Source organism: Pleurodeles waltl, chromosome 3_1, assembly GCF_031143425.1.
Source record: "Pleurodeles waltl isolate 20211129_DDA chromosome 3_1, aPleWal1.hap1.20221129, whole genome shotgun sequence".
Taxonomy (NCBI): Eukaryota; Metazoa; Chordata; class Amphibia; order Caudata; family Salamandridae; genus Pleurodeles; species Pleurodeles waltl.
In genome coordinates, this window is record NC_090440.1 from 136,746,412 (window position 1) to 136,767,811 (window position 21,400).

General features: G+C 45.9%; 1 protein-coding gene across 1 annotated transcript in view; it reads right to left on the minus strand.

Annotated features, from left to right (window-relative positions):
• Positions 1 to 21,400, minus strand: part of KIF18A (kinesin family member 18A) — a 221,245-nt gene that overhangs the window by 179,475 nt on the left and 20,370 nt on the right. The window contains exon 2 of the mRNA XM_069221971.1: positions 16,258 to 16,617. Coding sequence (XP_069078072.1) covers positions 16,258 to 16,582 — 325 coding nt within the window. The 5' untranslated portion in view covers positions 16,583 to 16,617. The remainder of the gene's footprint in view (positions 1 to 16,257; positions 16,618 to 21,400) is intronic.

The following is a 21,400-nucleotide window of genomic DNA, read 5'->3' on the forward strand; positions in this document are numbered from 1 at the left end:
ATTCTCATAGTTTTCCGGAATGATTGTCCCTTTCTGCAAGGCATAAAACCTTTTTGCTCCTAGTGAGCTCCCACTTCCCGGCAGAATCCTGCAGCGATCCTGGGGTGCCTGAGGCATATGGGGCCTCCCCTCCAGCTGCGGGACAGTGTGCTGAAGGGTCCGGCGAGGCATGGTCCCCCTTTTTGGAGCCTGCGGAGGTGGGCGTCGAGGACATGTTCGTGGGCCTCTCCTGATCCGCACGGGAGGCGGCTGCTGGGCTTGTAGGAGGGCAGCGAGCGGGCACCGGGGCTGCGCTGCCAATTCGGCTGGCCTGCTGGCCGCGCAGCCCCTGTCCTGCACAGAAGGTCTCTGGGGCCAATGAGTTTGCAACAGCATCTGAAGAGGGCGCCAACAGGAACAGCAGGGCTCTGGGGAGCCGCACCGGGGCCTGACGTGCTTGGAGGTCATGTCTGAAGGCCTCCCCTGGGCTGCACGTGAGCCAGCTACTGGGCCGCACTGCTGAACTTGGTGGGTCTGCTGTCGCGCAGCCCCCAGCTTCTGGTGGAGGTCTCCTAGGCCTGGCAACGGCATCCTGTCAAGGCACTGGAGGGACCGTCTGGGCTCTGGAGAGCCGCGTTGGAGCCTGACGGGCTGGGGCTGTTGGTCGGCGCGCACAGTGGTCCCTGGACCTGGATTTTCTCCTTTTCTGACTCATTTGGCTCTTACCTCTGAATGCATTGAGAGGGGTCCTCTCTTACTGGGAGTATCTACGTCCACTGCTCTGAACTGAAATAGTGGTTTACAGTGGTGCCCGGTGGAGGGAGGAGCAGCGGATCCTGTTTTTACGGTAACTTGCTTTCCGGACACTATTGCCGTCTCCCTGCTACATCTGGGACTGGTTCACAACCCTGGTCTGGGTACGCGGTGAGATGGGGCGGCATAGGCGGACAGACGCATCACAGGGTTACACCATGGAGCAGTATACTACCCCGGTGCCCTTGCCAAAAAGTCCGGCCAGATCGGAGACGATATGAGAGTATCGGCCAATCCTGAGGAACCTTTGTGTGCGGAACTTCTTGCAGCCATCCAGGGCTCTAGGGTGGCTCTGGAGGCTAAGATAGAAAACCGTGGCAGCGGAGGTTAACCTGCTCCGGGCGGACCTTAGGAAGGTGTCTGATAAGGTGGCCGAGGGCTCTATTGTGGAGCTGCAAACGGAGGTGTGGCTCCTGCAGAAACAAATGGTGCAGGCCAGTTCCACGGTCGGACGGCTGGAGGCGAGGCTGGAGGATGCAGAGGGTAGGTCCCGGCAGAATAATGTCAGACTGCTGGGTTTCCCGGAGCGTGCGGAGGGGTCCGCAGCAGCAGCTATTGTGGAGAACTGGATAAGAGATGTGCTGCAGCCGACTGGGCTTTCCAAGGTATTCTTAGTGGAACGTGCTCACAGGGCCCTTGATGCACCTCCCTGGCCTGGCGCACCACCAAGGGCTGTTATTGCCCGTCTTTTGAATTATAAGGACCGAGACTTGTATTGCAGGCCGCCCGTGAATCCGACAAGGCAATATATGAGAACTGCAAAATATCCATCTATCCTGATTACACGATGTTGGAAAATGGATTATTGTTAAGGGCAGGTAAGTACTTACATTTAGCAATAGGCCACTAACCTCCACTTAGGTCCAGTTAGGTCTCAGTAAATTAAACCTAGCTCAACCCTTGGTAGCTTGGCAACGAGCGACAAGGCTTAACTTAGGAGACAAAGCGTAAAGCATTCAAATATCACAAAACAGTAATTAAATAAAACACAGGAAACAGTTTAAAAATCCAAAATCAATTTATAAAAATATTATATTTTTAGCTTTAAAATGACACCAAAACAAATAAAATCAGATAAGGGGGAACCTGAGATATTAATTTTTAAAGAATTATTGCTTTCTAGCGCATAGAAACAAAAAGCACCAATCTGGTCATCTAGTCGCACCTCGACCGGGGCAAGGTCAAACACCAGCCTCGCCTGAAAACCACCCACCGAACCCACCAATCCCAACCTTGCAGCCTGGAACCTCTGGCACTGGATCAACGACAGCGCCAACACTATCGCGCGGCTCAATAAACCCTCCAACAGAGGCGCCAACAAGAGAGCCAGCTGGTTCACCTCGGACCTTCGAGCCTCCAAGCAAACCTGCTGGAAACTGGACAGAAAGTGGCTCCTCGACCAGACACCGGACAACCATGCTGCCTTCAAGAACGCCATCCGCAAACACCATCACCTCATCAGGTCTGCCAAGAGAACCTCCTTCAAAGACCGCCTTAACAACAATGCACACAACATCAAGGATCTCTTCAACATCGTGAAGGAACACTACAACTCCAGCTCCAGCACAAACAACATCCCACCATCACAAGACCTGTGGAACTCCCTCGCCACCTTCTTCCACCACAAGATCACAGACATCCACGACAGCTTCAACAGCCAGACCACCCCGCACAACCACTGACTCCTCAGACTCTCCTCCCACCCTCAACTACGACCCCCTGCTCGTCTGGGCCAACTTGAACAAAGACGACACAATCAAAACCATGAGCACTATCCACTCTGGATTTCCGTCAGACCCATGTCCGCACCATATCTTTAACAAAGCAAGCGCCACCATCGCACCCCACCTCCGCAAAGTCATCAACATCTCCTTCGAGACCGCGAGCTACGCTGAGATCAATCCCCTACTCAAGAAACACATGGCGGTCCCGAGAGACCTCAAGAATTTCCACCCAATCTCCCTGCTCCCATTCTCGGCGAAGGTCATCAAGAAGCTCTTCAACAGACAACTGACCAACTACCTCGAAGAAAACAATATCCTGGACCCCTCCCAGTCAGGGTTCGCAGCAATCACAGTACCGAAACTGCCCTCATCTCCGCCACCGACGACATCAGGGACATGCTCGACAACGGCGAAACCGCAGCCCTCATCCTCCTGGGCCTCTCTGCCGCCTTCGACACCGTCTGCCACCGCACCCTACGCACAGGCCTCCACAACGCAGGGATCCGGGACAAAGCACTGGAGTGGACCACCTCCTTCCTCTCCAGCAGAACCCAGACCGTCTGCCTCCCCCTTTCCGATCCGAAGCCCCCAAGATCATCTGCTGCGTCCCCCAAGGATCATGTCTCAGCCCTACACTATTCAACGTCTACATGCCCCGCTCGCCCACATCGCCCAGCTACACAACTTCAACATCATCTACTACGCCGATGACACCCAACTGATCCTCTCCCTCACCAAGGACCCCCACACCGCCAAATCCAACCTCCACGAAGGAATGAAGGCCGTTGCCGAATGGATGAGGAACAGCAAACTGAAGTTGAACTCAGATAAAACGGAGGTCCTCATCCTCGGCTCCAACCCCTCAGCCTGGGACAACTCCTGGTGGCCGCCCGCTCTGGGATCAGCCCCAACACCCACCGACCTCGCACGCATCCTGGGCGTCATCCTCGACTCAACACTCTCCATGACCAAGCAAGTCAGCACCGTCTCCTCATCCTGCTTCAACATCCTCCGCAAGATCTACAGATGGATCCCCACAGATACAAAAAGAACAGACACCCAGGCCCTCGTTAGCAGCAAACCTGACTACCTCTACGCAGGAGCCCCGGCCAAACTCCTCAAACGACTGCAACGCCTCTGCGCGCCTGATCCTCGATGCCCCCTGCCACAGCCATATCACTCCCCATCTGAGAGAAAGGCGCTCCACAACACCAGTCCAGCCTACCTCAACAGACTCAATTTCTACACCCCGTCTCGTGAACTCTGCTCAACCAACCTCGCTCTCGCCACCGTCCCCCGCATCCGAAGAACGTCCACCGGAGGCAGATCCTTCTCCCACATCGCTGCCAAGACCTGGAACACCCTTCCTTTGCCCCTACGACAGACCGAATGCCTGCTGACCTTCAGGAAACGCCTCAAAACCTGGCTATTCGAGCAGTAGCAGCACCCCCTCCCCTTAGCGCCTTGAGACCCTTAAGGGTGGGTAGTGCGCTCTACAAATACATTGATTGATTGATTGATTAATGGTCCCACTCATGCTAAAGGCCACACCATTGACATGGTCTTTAGCAACACTGCTGGTCTAACCTCCAGGACCCCTTTCCCTCTGGTCTGGTCCGATTATTTTCTAATAACACTTAACCTCACAATCCCCATCACTCACATACCTTGTCCCACCACAACACAACCGTACCGTCTGTGACACAAACTTAAGGCAAGCGAGTGGACTAACACCCTCGAAAAGCTGAAACCATCTATCGCCGACCACCCCACCAGTTTCACAGAGACATTTAATGGTTGGATTACTAAAACCCTGGATATAGTACTCCCATACTCGACTAAAGTGAGGTGCTGCAGTAACAAATGCACTCCTTGGTTCACTCCTCACCTCCATTCACTAAAGAAAGAATGTAAGCATCTTGAGAGGAGATTGAGAAAATTGTATGATGCCCAGCTAAAGGTGGAATATAGAAAAGCAATTAGCACTTCCACTTGGAAATTAAGTCAGCTCAGGCCACCTATTATATGTCAAGAATTGAACAGGCCTCCAATTCCCCTAAGGAGATCTTTCAAATACTCAAAGAGGTGTCACAGCCTAATACCCATAGTGAGCTCCTGGATGCCTCCCAAGAGCATAGTAACAATCTAGTGCTTTTCTTCCAGCAAAAGATAGCAAATATATACTCGGCTCTACCTGGAAGCTTAAACCATCTCTTTAATCCTACAGTTCAGTGCATATCACATAATTCTCTTTCACACTTTCCCCCCCTTACAGAAGAACTGGTCTCCAATTCATTAGCCACACTGAAATCAGGCCCCCCCCCCTTGATCCAGCCCCTCTCTATGTACTCGCTCTGGGGTCCTCTATTATAGCCCCGGCGCTCATTTATCTTTTGAACTCCTCCCTTACTGAGAGTTTGGTCTTAGGACTTTGGAAACAAACCATAGTTAAGCCCATCTTGACATAGCCCTCCAGAACAATTATAGACCTATCTCCTTGCTGCCAGCAGTGTCAAAAATAGAAAAACATGTGAACACCCAGCTTTCAGACTTCCTTGAAGAGAATAAGCTTCTCTACCCCACCAAAATGGGTTTCAGGCCTCTACATTGCACTGAGCAATCACAGTTAGCAATCACAGGAGGCCAGAAAGCGCCTCGATCAAGGTGGTGCAATAGCTGCCATCCTTATGGATCTTGGCGCCGCCTCTGACACAGTTGATCATGGCACATAATTCTCGAGAATGGTGGAGCTTAGAATTACAGGCAGGGTCTTGGGATGGCTCTCCTCCTTTATGGAGGGAAGGACCTTCCAGGTAGTAGATCAGTCTTTTTTTATCTAATCGTATATCGTTCAGCTGTGGGGTACCTCAGGGTTCCTTCCAAAGCCCCACGTTGTTGAAAATATATATATATGTCTCCATTGGCAGATATCGTGAGGCCCTACGGTCTCTCAATAGTATTGTATGCAGATGACACTCAGCTAGTATTTTCCTTCTCCACTAATTGCAGCGCTGAAGGCTCAGATCTTACACCATGCATACAGGCAGTGACCAGATGATGTCAAAATGCAAACTGAAGTTAAAAGAAGAAGAAACCAAAATAATGATACTAGGGCATTGTTCTCCTCTAGGGCTGCATTCTCCTACTTTTGATCCCATAAGGAATCTGCCCCCTCCTAAAGAGAATATTAAGAGTCTAGGAGTCTGGCTGGACCCGCGACTTACGATGGACCACCATGTAAAAAAGATTTCTGCAAGCTGTTTCAGTCTGCTCAGGCTTCTGAAGATAGTCCTCAGAATCCTGCCATTCGTGGCTAAAAGACTAATTATTCAGTCCCTTATTATCTCCCCGCTGGACTACGGCAATGCCTTATACCTCGGCTCGCCAAAGTGTTTAAGCAGAAAACTCCAGGTGGTTCTGAATGCTGCTGCCCGACTTCTCCTGGACATACCTATACATATGTTGGTCAAAAAGACCATTTCCTCTGTGTTATATTCACAGACCCGTATAAAATAGAGGCCCTACTCTGTTAAGGTCATTGGCCTCCTTCTATATGCCTCCCAGACAGCTTAGATCCTCATCGGCTGTGTTAGCTAGACTTCCAGTTGTAAAAAAAAGCTAGATGGGGTGGTACCTCTATGGCTTACTTGGGAAGTAAATTATGGAATTCCTTCCCATCAACCTTCGGCTGACCAGCCATGAGCTTTCCTTTCGGCGACTGCTTAAAACTTGGCTATTTAGAGCATAAATCTCAGACTGTATTTTGAAGACCTGCATTCAGCGCTGGGAGGCCCTCGGGTAGCCATGCGCTTTATAAATCCATATAACATAACATTACTTCTGGAACCAAGAGGAACCTCTGCCAAGGAGAAGAGCTGAGGAGCTGGGAGAGTACTGTCCTTTTGCCTATGACTGTTCTTTGCTGGGTTGGCCTGCATTTGCTGCTTCTGACTTAAAGAGGATAAATACTGGACTTTGTGGTATATCCCTGCTTGTGAAGAATCTCCATTGACTGAGCTTGCCTCCTGTTTTGAATTCTCAGTGTCAAAGACTTCCTCTACCAGCACTTGTACTTTCTGCTGAGACTCCTGCCCTGCCAAGTTGTGCCCTATCCAGTCCTTGGGCCCTTGAAAGGTGAAGCTGGTCAAAAAAAGCATAGAAAGCCGTGTGAAGAAAATTTCGACGCACTACCTGCAATGCGGCAGTAAAAACGACGCAATCCCTCGCAGCACGGTCTTTTCATCACTGTGCAGCCAGATTTTACACGCTGGGCGTCAAAATCATCATGAACCTGTGCAGGATCCGAGGTGCCCCGTCTGGAAATCGACACATCTCTCTCTTGCAGGAGATAAGAAACAACGCACGGCCTCACTTGCGAGTAAGGATCGACGCATTACTGACTTTTCAGACTCACGCTCACCCATGTGGCTTTACTTTTCACGCAAACCAGGTACTTTGTGTAACAACAACCTTTCCATTGTTTTCTATGGAGTAAGACTTTTTTATTTTTTTTAAATATATCTTGACTTGCGTATGTTGGATTTTTGTCATTTTGGTCTTGTTTGATTTAGATAAATATTACCTATTTTTCTAAACTGGTGTGTCCATTTTATAGTGTTTTCACTGTATTACTCTGGGTTGCTACAAATACTTTACACATTGACTTTGAGATAAGCCTGACTGCTTGTGCCAAGCTACCAAGGGGATGAGCAGTGGTTATCTAGGTGCGTATCTTCAATGCCCTGACTAGAGTGAGGGTCCCTGCTTGGAGAGAGTGCAAACTGATTGCCAAGCAGAGACCCCATTTCTAACATGAAGGAATTTGTGTAAACAGATCTAGCTCTTCTGTTTGTTACTTTTGCATGCCCAATGTGTCACAAAGAAAAGATACAAAAATTAATTTTCAACTATTTATTGAAAAGAATGTCTCCTTGTAAATGGAACTTGAGCTGCAATTATTAAGCAGATGAGACACATCATTATAGTAAGCATTGTTAGAATGGTGAAAAACACAAACAATTCAACCATTTTAATTATTCCTAATATTCCTCCCATCTGTCCCTATACACTAAAGAGAGCATTGCAGGACTACCCTTCTACAAGACCTGTTGGAATGATCTACCCCCATAGCTTGGCATTAGGTGTCAGGAAGCCGGCCTAAGTGCATTAACAAATGCACCGGACTAAATGTGCAGCCTGCACATTTCTCTTGCACTGCTAACTTCCTTCTCGGGATAAAGGTTGGGGACAACAGCGATGCATCTCAATAACAGCAGTTCCATGATAACTGCAGCGCGAAGTGCCCCTTGTTATGTAAAACCCTTGCCTACTGTGGTATTCTGTGAAATTCTAAAGAACAAAATACTGCTTCAGGTGTAACAATTCATCCTTAAAAGCCTTTTGTGTTTAACATATGCTTGTCACAATAAGTAGATCAGACATACTGACTTTGTCATCATGTTTCAGAATGAAATCTGGAATGACCTTTTCCAATGAACAGAGGAAGCCTTTACCCTTTAACATTGCCTTTAATATTTAGAAAAATACAGCCTGCAAAACATACAAAATGTCTCAATATGACCCAACACAAATCACTACACCCCCCACTCCCAGGGTTTGTCTGAGTGGGTGGCCACTGGCAAAACCCTTGCCTACTAAAGTAATCTGCAAGATTTTGTGTAAGACATAGTCAATGGCCTGTAAAACCGTGTGAGAACAACCAACTCTTAAAGCCTGCTGGCTTTAACATATGCTTTTCACAATTAATGAGCTAGACCTTTATCATAATGTTTCAAAGTAAGAAGTTAAGACCTATGGCATCGGACATAACATTTCCCAGCACACCAATCAGGCATATAGCTTGTCACTACAACTAACTCAAGCCTACAGTTTTGAGAGTAAGCCTTTCCACAAATCAACCATCAAATACAGTCATAAAGTGAGAAAAGTATATTCTAAAATACAATTGGTTAAGCAAAATATTATCTCTTAAAATGGCCCAACAAGGATTCTCAAAGAGCAAACCTTTTACATCCTTGTTTTGACACCACACCGAGTGATCAACACCAAACCATTGCCTACTATGGTAATCTATGACAGTCCATGTAACAAAATACCTATCTGTATGCTTTACTACAGATTAATATTAATACACACTTAAATGCCTAATGACTTGACCATATGCTTTTCACAATAAATATATATGGCCTAACACCATAATTATAACATTTCATAATAAGCAGAACAGGCCTATAGCCACAACTGTGAACATTATCACAAGTCAAAAATTGCAGAACAAACAGAATTTTTAGTGGAATCACACAAATTCAGCCCAATCAAATCCTGCACTCAAGGGAACCAACATGTTGATGGAGCTTAAGCCCCTCTTTCAGCAGGACTCTGAAAAGCTAATTTTTTTGTTGATGACACAACGTCACAAAAAAGTTGTGCTCTCAGGCCAGGCCTAAAAATCAATGTTGATTAGTGTAGCCACGGGCTCTCAAACATGAAACTGCACTTTGAAGTCGAAATTTAAAAGCATCCTTCTTCTCATCTGTGCTGATGACAGAGAAAAACTATCACTTTAATAGCATTACAATGCTGTATGTGCACCCTGAAAGATAAAGCTCAAACAACTGGATAAATAAAGACAACGATCCCAGCTGCTTGGAGGCAAATACACTCTTTAAGCCTGATATTTTTTTCCTAAGAATTTGAAACAGCTTGCTGCAAAACTGGTTTCTTCCATAGAGGACCTGCTTAAGGAATTGGGGCTTTAAGACTAGACATGAACTTGAATGGTGACAATACTGCTGCCAAAGCACAGAGACCCTCATTCACAGGTGCGAATACCACCGCCTTTAGGACAAGGCCTAGAACGTTTTGACTAGTAAGTACAGTAGTTTCATTAGATTAAGTGCGTGCCCATATGGTTATCGTGCCGATCTTGGTATCCTGGTTGGTGTTTGATGCCCAAAGTGTTGCCTCTTGCGTTAGAAGTCCTTGGGGGGGGGGGGGGAGGGGGGGGGGGAGGGGGAGGGGGGGGGGGAGAGGAAATCCATGCTTGATTGAGTTGGCAGGAGAGAAAGGCCTAGAGCTAGGGAACATTAAAACTCAGATATCAGGAGTAGCATGTGGGAAATCAGAAGTGGATGAAGAGCTGGGCGCAGCAGGTCTGAAGTGAACACCAGGCCTTTCATCTTTAGACACATGGCAGCCAAAAACTAATCCAAGTGAGGATGGCAGCAAGTTAAAAGTCATGTGCTTGGACATGAAGGAACTGTTCCTGATGTGTCAGGTCTAAACAATTGGTTCTTAACCTTTTGACTTTTGAGAACCCCATCTTACTCATTACTGTATTAAGGGGATCCACACAATCGTTTTTGGAATACAAGAAACCCGGTCTAAGCAATTTTGCTGATTTAACCCACAAAACAATACAGAAACAAGCATCCATCATACAAATATACATAATTAAATATTGTATTTAATTCACAAATAAATATATAAAAAATAATAATAATTTTTGTGAGGTTGGAGCTTTTCAAAATTCGGGGCCAACCATTGCCCATACTATATGCTGTTTGATGCACTTGTATTGCTCTAACAAATCAACCTGAAGATACCAAATTTTTAGTTTTCACTTTATAATTTCTCCACATTTACAGACCATTTAAAAAATTTCTATTTTACATTTTGTTTCTTTATTTATATAAACTGTATTAATCTCATTTAATTTTCTAAGCAGTTTGCTGACCCGCTGAGTAGGCGGTTCAGGTTAAGAACCAATGGCCTGAGGCACTGGACAATACACTTTGGAGCCCAACTTCCTGCGTGGCAGACAGCCAGGGAGAATACTACAGGAATGGAATCCTGAGGAGTCAGACCACCTCTACAGACATCGACCATGAAGGGCCCACTGCCAGAAAGGCATTTAAAAATGAAGTACCTAATGATTCCCTTTCAAAATCTGGAGAAGAAGCAAAAAAGGTGATGTTGCATACTTCCAGGTCTGTCTAACTCCGTGCGGGTGTACTTCCAATGAGAGCACTTGGCGCTCGGGGCAATGGGGTAAATATTTAGATAAAGATACTATCCTCAACAGGTGCACCCTTGAAAGACTCCACCCCTAAGTCCTAACTATGTGCCGAACGCACAATTTAGAAACATGAACAACAAGAGGCACTCGTACAATCACACAACTTAACAGAAATTCAAAAAATATGACAAAGTCAGTATTCTAGAACCAAAACCTCAACCATATATTTCTGGAAAGTAAAGTCAAAATGAGATACAGATAAACTAAACAGATATTTCAATGTCCTGTGACGAAATGTTAGTCCAAATCCAGTTTAATGAAGATTAAAAAGAATCCTCATGTAGATTGTTCCGGCCCTCCACGCGTGTCATCCAATTTGATCCTCACCATGTATATCAAACTCACATCCAACCTCGCAGCCAACATGTGTTTCGTCTAGGGTTTCCCCAATGACTTTGTCAGGGCTGCAATTGTATAAGTTCCGGTCAATTAGATCTGAATCAATCATCAGAAATATGAGAGTAAAAGAAGATCTACCACCAATTCACCAAAGGGTGGGATATATAATTTTTACAACAATTCAAAAACACGCATGCTCAAGCATGTTAGTGCCACGTTGTTGAACTGTGCATTAGTGTCCCCTCTTAATTCTGTGCATCATTGAGTAATTTAGAAATCGTGATATTAGTACAGACATGTGGGGAATGCAATCTAACTATCCGATATACGAATATCCAAAATTACTTAGGCCACACTTTCTAAAAACCATGGGGTGACCTCAAACCATAACAATCCTACTTCCAGGTCTGGTGTTGATCTGTATTGAGAGCGACCTATTAGGCCAACTGCTACCTTTGGCCAACCAGAAGGTTACACACAGCCGCACCCAATATATCCTCATTTCAAGGAGTCTTTAGAACCTCTTAAGCAAAGAGGAAGTACAGCCTCACAGTTATGTAACCTGGAATTTTGAGCTTCCCAGGTTACTACCACCAAATGTCTAGAGCCAGTGAGATTGCCTCCATGTAATGAGGATGGAAAATCCCTAAAGTAGGTTTCCTCAGTAACACTAAAATGCTCTGTGTCGCACCCAGTTTTCAAGAATGTAACAACTACAAACCACCACAACCCCGAATTCACTTTTCTTGAATGCAGATTAAGGATGTCTACAAACCATGCCTTTGGTCTCTAGTTTTGCTGATTTCCCATTATTTGTTCCCTTTTTTCTCTCTTCTTGGGTAGCTAATGTTGCACTGTTGATGCTTCAAGTCATATTCAAAATCCTAATGATAGGTCATGGCAAATGGCTCCTACTATATCTTTGCATCTCATAGTTGGGGGAAATTCACGAGGGGCACCTTGTACCACATACTTCATCAGACAGAACAGTGGGCTACTATCTTCACTGGGCTGACCTAATACTTGTGGCAGTGGGAAGTAAACAAAGTGAGGGGTCTCAGTGATGGCATGGAGAGGGATGTTGATGGGAGGTGGTGCGGTGGTATTTTCAGGGGGGGTCCTTATCTACCCCAGCCTTACATCCCATCACCATGGCTGTCTGTTCAAGGAGCTGTTGACATCCTATATTTTCTTTGTGGTATGTACTGGAGTGCTGCAACTTCAGAAAGCATGAAGTCTGTAGACACACATGGTTGTGCCCAGCCCCACAAGAAGCTTTGTTTTACTAGCTCCCAGGATTCAGTGGAACAGTCTAGTGTATGTCCAAATCCCAGAATCTGCTTTAGCTTCACACATGAATGAGAAGCAAAGAAGGGGTGACCCAATCTGCAGAGTGGGGTGCAGAGCTGCTGGGAGTTGTTTGTGCAATGTAATAATGGGGAGCTGCAGGCACACCAGGCAGGTGCAGCTTCAGGGTCTTGCTTCATACTGGATCTCTGCCTGTTGTCTTCAGCCTAGGAATGGATTTTTTGCAATCTCAACTGAGGTACACATTTAATTGTAAAGTATACTATTTGCACATGTAAATATCTTCAGTGCATGTTTTCAGATAGAAACCACACATTCTTGCCTATACTTGTCACTGAAAAAGATACTAATGTTTAAAGTACTTCAGGAGCCCCTATTTTAAAAAATAGTGTATACATCTACAAACATCTAATCACGACTGAGATGCGATATAACACAAAATAAGAAAAAGCAAATGTAGCTTTAAGAAGCTGTGGAACGCTATTATCCTTATTTAGAAGACTTCAAAATAATAGCAGTGATGCTGTATCATATCAAACGCACTTGTGAGGAGTTATACTAAGTGTACCTTGGGAATGTGTGTAGGTTTATTTATTGAAAGTGTGCAGAGCGACATAAGTTGGGTTTTGTTTGGAGGAATCTCATTGGTTTGCGATCATGTTATGATTTATTGGTGCTCACAAGCGGCCTCTCAAACGTGAGAGAACTAAATAAACTTGAATAAACTAGGAAATGCAAAAGTGAAAAGAAGAATATGTATCTTGTCCACATATTGAGGATTAAGAAAATCCCAAAATAGGGCCAAACAAAAAATATGTACTGGTTCCAAACGAAAGATGGGACAGATTTGGTTTTTTTTTTGCAGCATTGCTTGGTCAGTTCCAAGAGTACATTGGGACGATAAATGTAACTGCATGACCAATCGGCGTAAACACCATGACCAGAGGACACAAAGCATGACTCAGTGTGTGCCGAGAACTGCTATAGCTGTGCTATGGCTGAGCAGCATAAAAGGAGATTAAATGTGGTTTAGGTTATTTTACCTTTTGCACATCACGGGGGTGGGGGACTAATATGAATAATATGGCTCGAGAGTACTCGTGGTTCAGGTTGTAGATCACTTAGACAAATGGTACAGGGAACGAGTGCCAAGACAGATATATGTATACAAGAAATCTATTTACCCGTTTGCTTGTGCATGGCAAAAAAAAAAAAAAAAAGAGAGACTGGACTGGACATTCCTTCTCCTACATTTCTAAAAATGCAGGATTAGGTATTACAAATTGTAATTAGAAGTTACTCAATATGGTGAAGCAGAAGTAATGTAGCATTATATCCCACTACCAACAACTAAAAGAGTTGATAACCTGTTGGATGCTATAAACAACAAACCTAGATGTCCTTAACGGTCCCAGCCGGGTGCTATGGGTGTGAAGGTCAAGTCTATTCTCCTTGGCAGGCTAGCACCCAGGAAATCCATTCCTGAAAGCAGGTTCTGTTCTCTGCACTCCTATGGGATTGTGGAGAAAGGGAGGTGTTATTTGGAAGCTGAAAAACTCAGCTTTTAGAAAAACACCCCTCTTTCACTTCAGAGCACCAGAAGATCACAGCAGAATACGATCGGCTGGTGATCCCTCGAGATAGTATTTTTTTTTCTAAATAGGGGGAGGGCCTGTCCTCCTGCCACTACAAAAAAACAACATCAATCCTTCTGCACCCCTCCCTCCCCCCCCCCATAAAGACCAGGGCTAAATCTACCAAAAAAAAAAAAAATAACAGATTCAGGAGTTTGCCTCCAGTCTACCTCAAGGCGAGTTTGAGATAAATTGGGAAGGAGTGCGCAGACAGCCCTCTAGACACTAAAACTAAAGGAGACAAAGAGGAGTGGGCGGATCACCATGTGAAGGGCCATGCCCGACCCTCGGATAGGGCACAACAGACTTTCATATAGTACTGGTGTGGAGTCTGGCCTAATTTGCCATCAGGACCCACCATCACACACCCATTAAACCATCCCATTCTATTAGTGAGAGGAAATTTCAATTGTTTTGGGTGTTATTTTTACATATGGGTCAGCAGAGTCAAGCCAAATAACAATATTGCCCCATTTGCCATGCTAAATGGTTTCACTTTTTGATCTTGGATCAGCCATCATTTGGGAAAACCTACCAAAGCCAGACTTTTCTGAAAACTAGACATCGAGATGTGTCCACTATATGCCTAACACCAACAACACAAAATCCCTAAATGCAATGTGGAGATAGTGACATCACTGGTTAGCACATTAATTGGTCCGGGCTTGTCCATCACCCAGGGAAACCTACCAAACCTAGACAGTTCTGAAAACTAGACTCCTCGCAAGGGCCTCCTATGGACCCTGGTGTAGTCCATTTCTGTTGCAGACACTAGGCCTAGTCACACAAGTGGACTACCACTTTTATCAGGAGATACTTGGGAACGCTGTGTGGTAGGAAATTTGTGAAACCCCGCAGACCTCAGAACTATCCCCAACAGAAGTGTGAGGAAAATGTCCGTTTTAGGCAAAGTTTGAGGTTTGCATGGGGTTCTGGGTACAAAACACTGGTGAGAGTCACACCACTGCAGACTCTGTGGAGAATCTAGTTTTCAGAAATAAGTGGGTTTTGCAGGTTTCCTGATTTGCAAATGAGCTAGGCCAAAAATGCACAGCTATGGCATTGAAAAAAAAAAGTTGATTTTGCTCGGTGAAATGTAATGTCTCCAGGTCGCATTTTGGGATATTAGGTGTAGTAGGTGTTAGGTCCTACCACGCAACTGGGGTACGGTTTTTATTGGGAGACATGGGGGAAACACAGAACAGTAGAACATTTGTTATTACTGATTGGATTTCTCTACTTCTGCGGCTTCCGAATGTAAGCCAGTGAGCAAGAAAGAAGATATTTTGCGAAATGCCCTCTGAATCACATGATAGTATCAGTAATTATCAGTTAAGAGGTGTACCAATAACCATTGTCCATACACTTGCTTCTAGTGTACATTTCAGAAATACATAGGCTTCACTATTAACCATTCGTCATTATTTATATTTTACCATATGATCTGCTGTATAGTTCATACACAATGAAAAATTATTGTAAGGTGCATCTCAGTTATTGGCACTGTGTACTGCAAGTTTTAGAAGACACTATGGGGGTCATTCAGACCCCGGCGGGCGGCGGGAGCCGCCCGCCTGGCGGGAACCGCCGAATGACCGCACCGCGGTCAAAAGACCGCGGCGGCCATTCTGTGTTTCCCGCTGGGCTGGCGGGCGACCGCCAGAAGGCCGCCCGCCAGCCCAGCGGGAAACCCCTTCCCACGAGGACGCCAGCTCCGAATGGAGCCGGCGTAGTGGGAAGTGTGCGACGGGTGCAGTTGCACCCGTCGCGAATTTCAGTGTCTGCAATGCAGACACTGAAATTCTATGTGGGGCCCGCTTACGGGGGCCCCTGCAGTGCCCATGCCATTGGCATGGGCACTGCAGGGGCCCCCATGGGGGATTCCTCAGGGCATCGGAAAACCGGCGGGACACCGCCGGTTTTCCTGTTCTGACCGCGGCCAAACCGCCGCGGTCAGAATGCCCTGCGGGGCACCGCCAGCCTGTTGGCGGTGCTCCCGCCAACCCCGGCCGTCGGAATGACCCCCTACATCCCTTATATATCCCTGCACGCAGAAGGGTCTGTCGGATGTAATGTTATATTGCTTTTGTAAATCGGGCACTTTGAAAAGAAGTTCCAGATGAAAACATTGTCCCAACGGGCTTTTTTTATTATTGTTTATTTAAACTGTTAGTTTCTCAACCACAAAACTACTGAAATGTAATCTTCCTCAGGCTTACCATTAAAATAAAAGGCACCTGAATAACAAATATTCTCTTCTCATCAGTATTTTGAAAAGTTTTACTGTAAACAAATATAATCGACAGACATCTCTATAAACAATAGACAACGAGTGTTAACAAATATTTTTCTTGAAACTCACCTGTACAGTTATAACCATTCAAAACTCCATCAATCACTATTTTTGTTGTGTTTTCAAACACTTCCAACTGAGTTGACTTCTCATCGAAGACGGCATCAAAAACAAAACTGAGATCCTTATTTGTTTTCTTGTTGACGTCCCGATTTAAAACCTTTTTTCCGTGAAAAAAACTAACTTCCTCCACTTTTGGATCAAAGACCAAGAGGTGCTTGTCAACCACATGCACAACTCGTCGAAAATTGCCTTCTTTCTCTTTCTGGTTCTCTGGACGAACCCGGACCACGACTCTGACGTGACTGCAAACATCGTCATCCAAGGCAGACATTCTCCTGACTAGGTTTGTGCTTCTCAAATTAATTTCTGAAATTAAAAGATACCGTTTTTTAATTATATAATAAATATGGATTATGTTAAATGTTGAATAAATTCCGCCATACAGATAACATGCAATAGCAAATCTAAAAGCATAAAAATTTATGGATTCTAGTTTAAAATATACATGCAATGTTCCTGATAACGGATCAACGTATATTAGTTGGGGATTTTATAGGAGGAACTTAAAAGGCGTTACCAGATTCTCATATTTGCAGTGAAGCACAAAGCACATTCCTGTACTGTTATTTTTATGTGTGCATGATACGGTGATTGCATAATGACCACACCACGGTAGCTTATCAATGCAATGTCCACAAGTTAGTGCATGGTATGTCGCTTGTCTGTCAAAATAGCATAGGTGAACTACAACCATGTGAATAAGCCTTGTGTTTGCAATGCCATGCAACATGCATTAATTCACGATCACCGAGTTCAGTGTGTGTGCAGTGAAACACAATACACACCCTTGTAAAGTCATTTTTACATGTTTGGATAATACAGTTATTGCATAATGACCACATGTAGGAAGTTGGCTGTGTATGTACTATTTCAAAGTAGGGAATAGTATGCACAGAGTCCAAGGGTTCCCCTTAGAGGTAAGATAGTGGCAAAAAGAGATAATACTAATGCTCTATTTTGTGGTAGTGTGGTCGAGCAGTAGGCTTATCAAAGGAGTAGTGTTAAGCATTTGTTGTACATACACACAGGCAATAAATGAGGAACACACACTCAGAGACAAATCCAGCCAATAGGTTTTGTTATAGAAAAATATCTTTTCTTAGTTTATTTTAAGAATCACAGGTTCAAATTCTACATGTAATATCTCATTTGAAAGGTATTGCAGGTAAGTACTTCAGGAACTTTGAATAATTACAGTAGCATATATACTTTTCACATAAAACACAAATAGCTGTTTTAAAAGTGGACACAGTGCAATTTTCACAGTTCCTGGGGGAGGTAAAGTATTGTTAGGTTTTGCAGGTAAGTAAACCACCTACGGGGTTAAGCTTGGGGTCCAAGGTAGCCCACCGTTGGGGGTTCAGAGCAACCCCAAAGTTACCACACCAGCAGCTCAGGGCCCGTCAGGTGCAGAGTTCAAAGCGGTGCCCAAAACGCATAGGCTTCAATGGAGAGAAGGGGGTGCCCCGGTTCCAGTCTGCCAGCAGGTAAGTACCCGCGTCTTCGGAGGGCAGACCAGGGGGGTTTTGTAGGGCACCGGGGGGGGACAAGCTCACACAAAAAGTACACCCTCAGCGGCACTGGGGCGGCCAGGTGCAGTGTAGAAACAAGCGTCGGGTTTCCAATGTAAATCAATGGGAGACCAAGGGGTCTCTTCAGCGATGCAGGCAGGCAAGGGGGGGGCTCCTCGGGGTAGCCACCACCTGGGCAAGGGAGAGGGCCTCCTGGGGGTCACTCCTGCACTGAAGTTCCGATCCTTCAGGTGCTGGGGGCTGCGGGTGCAGGGTCTTTTCCAGCCGTCGGGATTTTAGAGTCAGGCGGTTGCGGTCAGGGGGAGCCTGGGGATTCCCTCTGCAGGCGTCGCTGTGGGGGCTCAGGGGGGACAACTTTGGTTACTCACAGTCTCGGAGTCGCCGGAGGGTCCTCCCTGAGGTGTTGGTTCTCCACCAGTCGAGTCGGGGTCGCCGGGTGCAGTGTTGCAAGTCTCACGCTTCTTGCGGGGATTGCAGGGGTCTTTAAATCTGCTCCTTTGTAACAAAGTTGCAGTCTTTTGGAGCAGGTCCGCTGTCCTCGGGAGTTTCTTGTTCCTCTTGAAGCAGGGCAGTCCTCTGAGGATTCAGAGGTTGCTGGTCCTTGAGAAAGCGTAGCTGGAGCAGGTTTCTTTTGAAGGCAGGAGACAGGCCGGTAGGACTGGGGCCAAAGCAGTTGGTGTCTTCTTTCTTCTTCTTCTGCAGGGGTTTTCAGCTCAGCAGTCTTCTTCTTCGGTAAGTTGCAGGAATCTGAATTCTTAGGTTCAGGGGAGCCCTTAAATACTAAATTTAAGGGCGTGTTTAGGTCTGGGGGGTTAGTAGCCAATGGCTACTAGCCCTGAGGGTGGGTACACCCTCTTTGTGCCTCCTCCCAAGGGGAGGGGGTCACATTCCTATCCCTATTGGGGGAATCCTCCATCTGCAAGATGGAGGATTTCTAAAAGTTAGAGTCACTTCAGCTCAGGACACCTTAGGGGCTGTTCTGACTGGCCAGTGACTCCTCCTTGTTATTCTCATTATTTCCTCCGGCCTTGCCGCCAAAAGTGGGGCCGTGGCCGGAGGGGGCGGGCAACTCCACTAGCTGGAGTGCCCTGCGGTGCTGGAACAAAGGGGGTGAGCCTTTGAGGCTCACCACCAGGTGTTACAGCTCCTGCCTGGGGGAGGTGTTAACATCTCCACCCAGTGCAGGCTTTGTTACTGGCCTCAGAGTGACAAAGGCACTCTCCCCATGGGGCCAGCAACATGTCTCGAGTGTGGCAGGCTGCTAGAACCAGTCAGCCTACACAGGTAGTTGGTTAAGGTTTCAGGGGGCACCTCTAAGGTGCCCTCTGGGGTGTAGTTTACAATAAAATGTACACTGGCATCAGTGTGCATTTATTGTGCTGAGAAGTTTGATACCAAACTTCCCAGTTTTCAGTGTAGCCATTATGGTGCTGTGGAGTTCGTGTTTGACAGACTCCCAGACCATATACTCTTATGGCTACCCTGCACTTACAATGTCTACGGTTTTGCTTAGACACTGTAGGGGCACAGTGCTCATGCACTGGTGCCCTCACCTATGGTATAGTGCACCCTGCCGTAGGGCTGTAAGGCCTTCTAGAGGGGTGACTTATCTATACTGCATAGGCAGTGTGAGATTGGCATGGCACCCTGAAGGGAGTGCCATGTCGACTTATTCGTTTTGTTCTCACCAGCACACACAAGCTGGCAAGCAGTGTGTCTGTGCTGAGAGAGGGGTCCCCAGGGTGGCATAAGCTATGCTGCAGCCCTTAGAGACCTTCCCTGGCATCAGGGCCCTTGGTACCAGGGGTACCAGTTACAAGGGACTTACCTGGATGCCAGGGTGTGCCAATTGTGTAAAACAAAAGTACAGGTTAGGGAAAGAACACTGGTGCTGGGGCCTGGTTAGCAGGCCTCAGCACACTTTCAATTCAAAACATAGCATCAGCAAAGGCAAAAAGTCAGGGGGTAACCATGCCAAGGAGGCATTTCCTTACACCACACCACAATGGTTCACCAATGCAATGCCCGTATCTTAGTGAGCGTGCTATCCTATCAAAAACATGATAAGTGAACTACAACCATGTGAATTAGGGCCACATGTACGAAATATAGGTTTTGCGACTCGCAAATTGTGAGTCAGAGCAACTCGCAATTTGCGAGCCGCAAAACGTTATGTTCAAACGTGTCAATGACACTGTTTGCGATTCGCAAGGGGGTCGGTCGCAAATGACCTACTTCATGAATATTCATAGGTTGGTCGCAATTTGCAACCACCTGGGAATGGCTGCCCTCACAGGGATGGTGGCCTGCTGGAGACAGCAGACCACCATGTCTGTGACTGCTTTTAAATAAAGCATTTTTTTTTTTTTTTAAATGCAGCCCGTTTTCCTTAAAGGAAAATGAGATGCATTTCAAAAACAAAAAATGAAAAAAGTTTTCTTTTAATTTTTTCATAGCTGGCAGTAGTCCAGAGGACCACTGCGTGCTCTGAAAAAATGTTTTCGCTGTCATTCACAAAGAGGAAAGGGTCCCATGGGGACCCCTTCCCGTGTACGAATGGGTTAGCACCCGTTTGAAACGGGTGCTAACTGCGATTGTTTTGCAACCGCATTTGCGCCCGCAAAACAATCATACATGGGACTGCGACTCGCAATTAGGAAGAGAACACCCCTTCCTAATTGCGACTCGCAAACCCTTTTTGCGATTCGGTAAATAGTTTACCGAATTGCAAAAATGGGTGTGTTCATCCCAAATTGCATTTTGCCCGTTGCAAACGGCCTGATTCGCCCTTTGCGACGTGCAAAATGCTTTGTACATGTGGCCCTTAGTCTTTTGTTTGTATATACCATCTTCCTTCAAACATACACATTAATAGGCAGGTAGGCCTGGTTTTATGTTCATTGTTATCTGTTGTCTTTTTATATTACCAAGACTATGACCAAATAGGACTTGACGTTTAGAACTAAAATTATGAAGCACCTACAAATAAGACCTGGAAGCCCAGGACTCAGACTATCCTAAACACAAGGGCTGAAGCAAGTTGACTGATCATTAGCGTGTAAAGCAGTGTTTTTTTAATGTCACACCCCCTCCCATTTCAGGAGGTAAATCGCCTTTTCCTCAGAATTTTTCACAATTATTCTATTAAGTTTGCAATATTTAATTATGTCTAGACTTAAACATTGCATTTAAATTTTGTAAGTTCTGTTAACTTTTTTAAAATGCTTTACGTTCTTTTCTGCGTAAAACAAAGCACTGTTATCTGCATAATGCTTCTTTTGGCCAGAACTTCCCCCCCCCCCCAGGATCCCTTGAGGACCCCTTACAGGGCCCACCCCCCCAGTTTGAAGACCTCTGGTGTAAAGACACGTAACACTCTCTAGACATTCATAATATATTTGTTTTTAGCCATATCAACTGCACCTAAATAAAGGCATTCTATTGTGACTGTTAAAAACTGGGTTTCTGGTTCTCAGAATAAGCACCCTGTACAAACAGGAATCATAGTCCAAGTCAGGGTAGGTCACATACACATTAAAAGAGAATATGTGCTCATC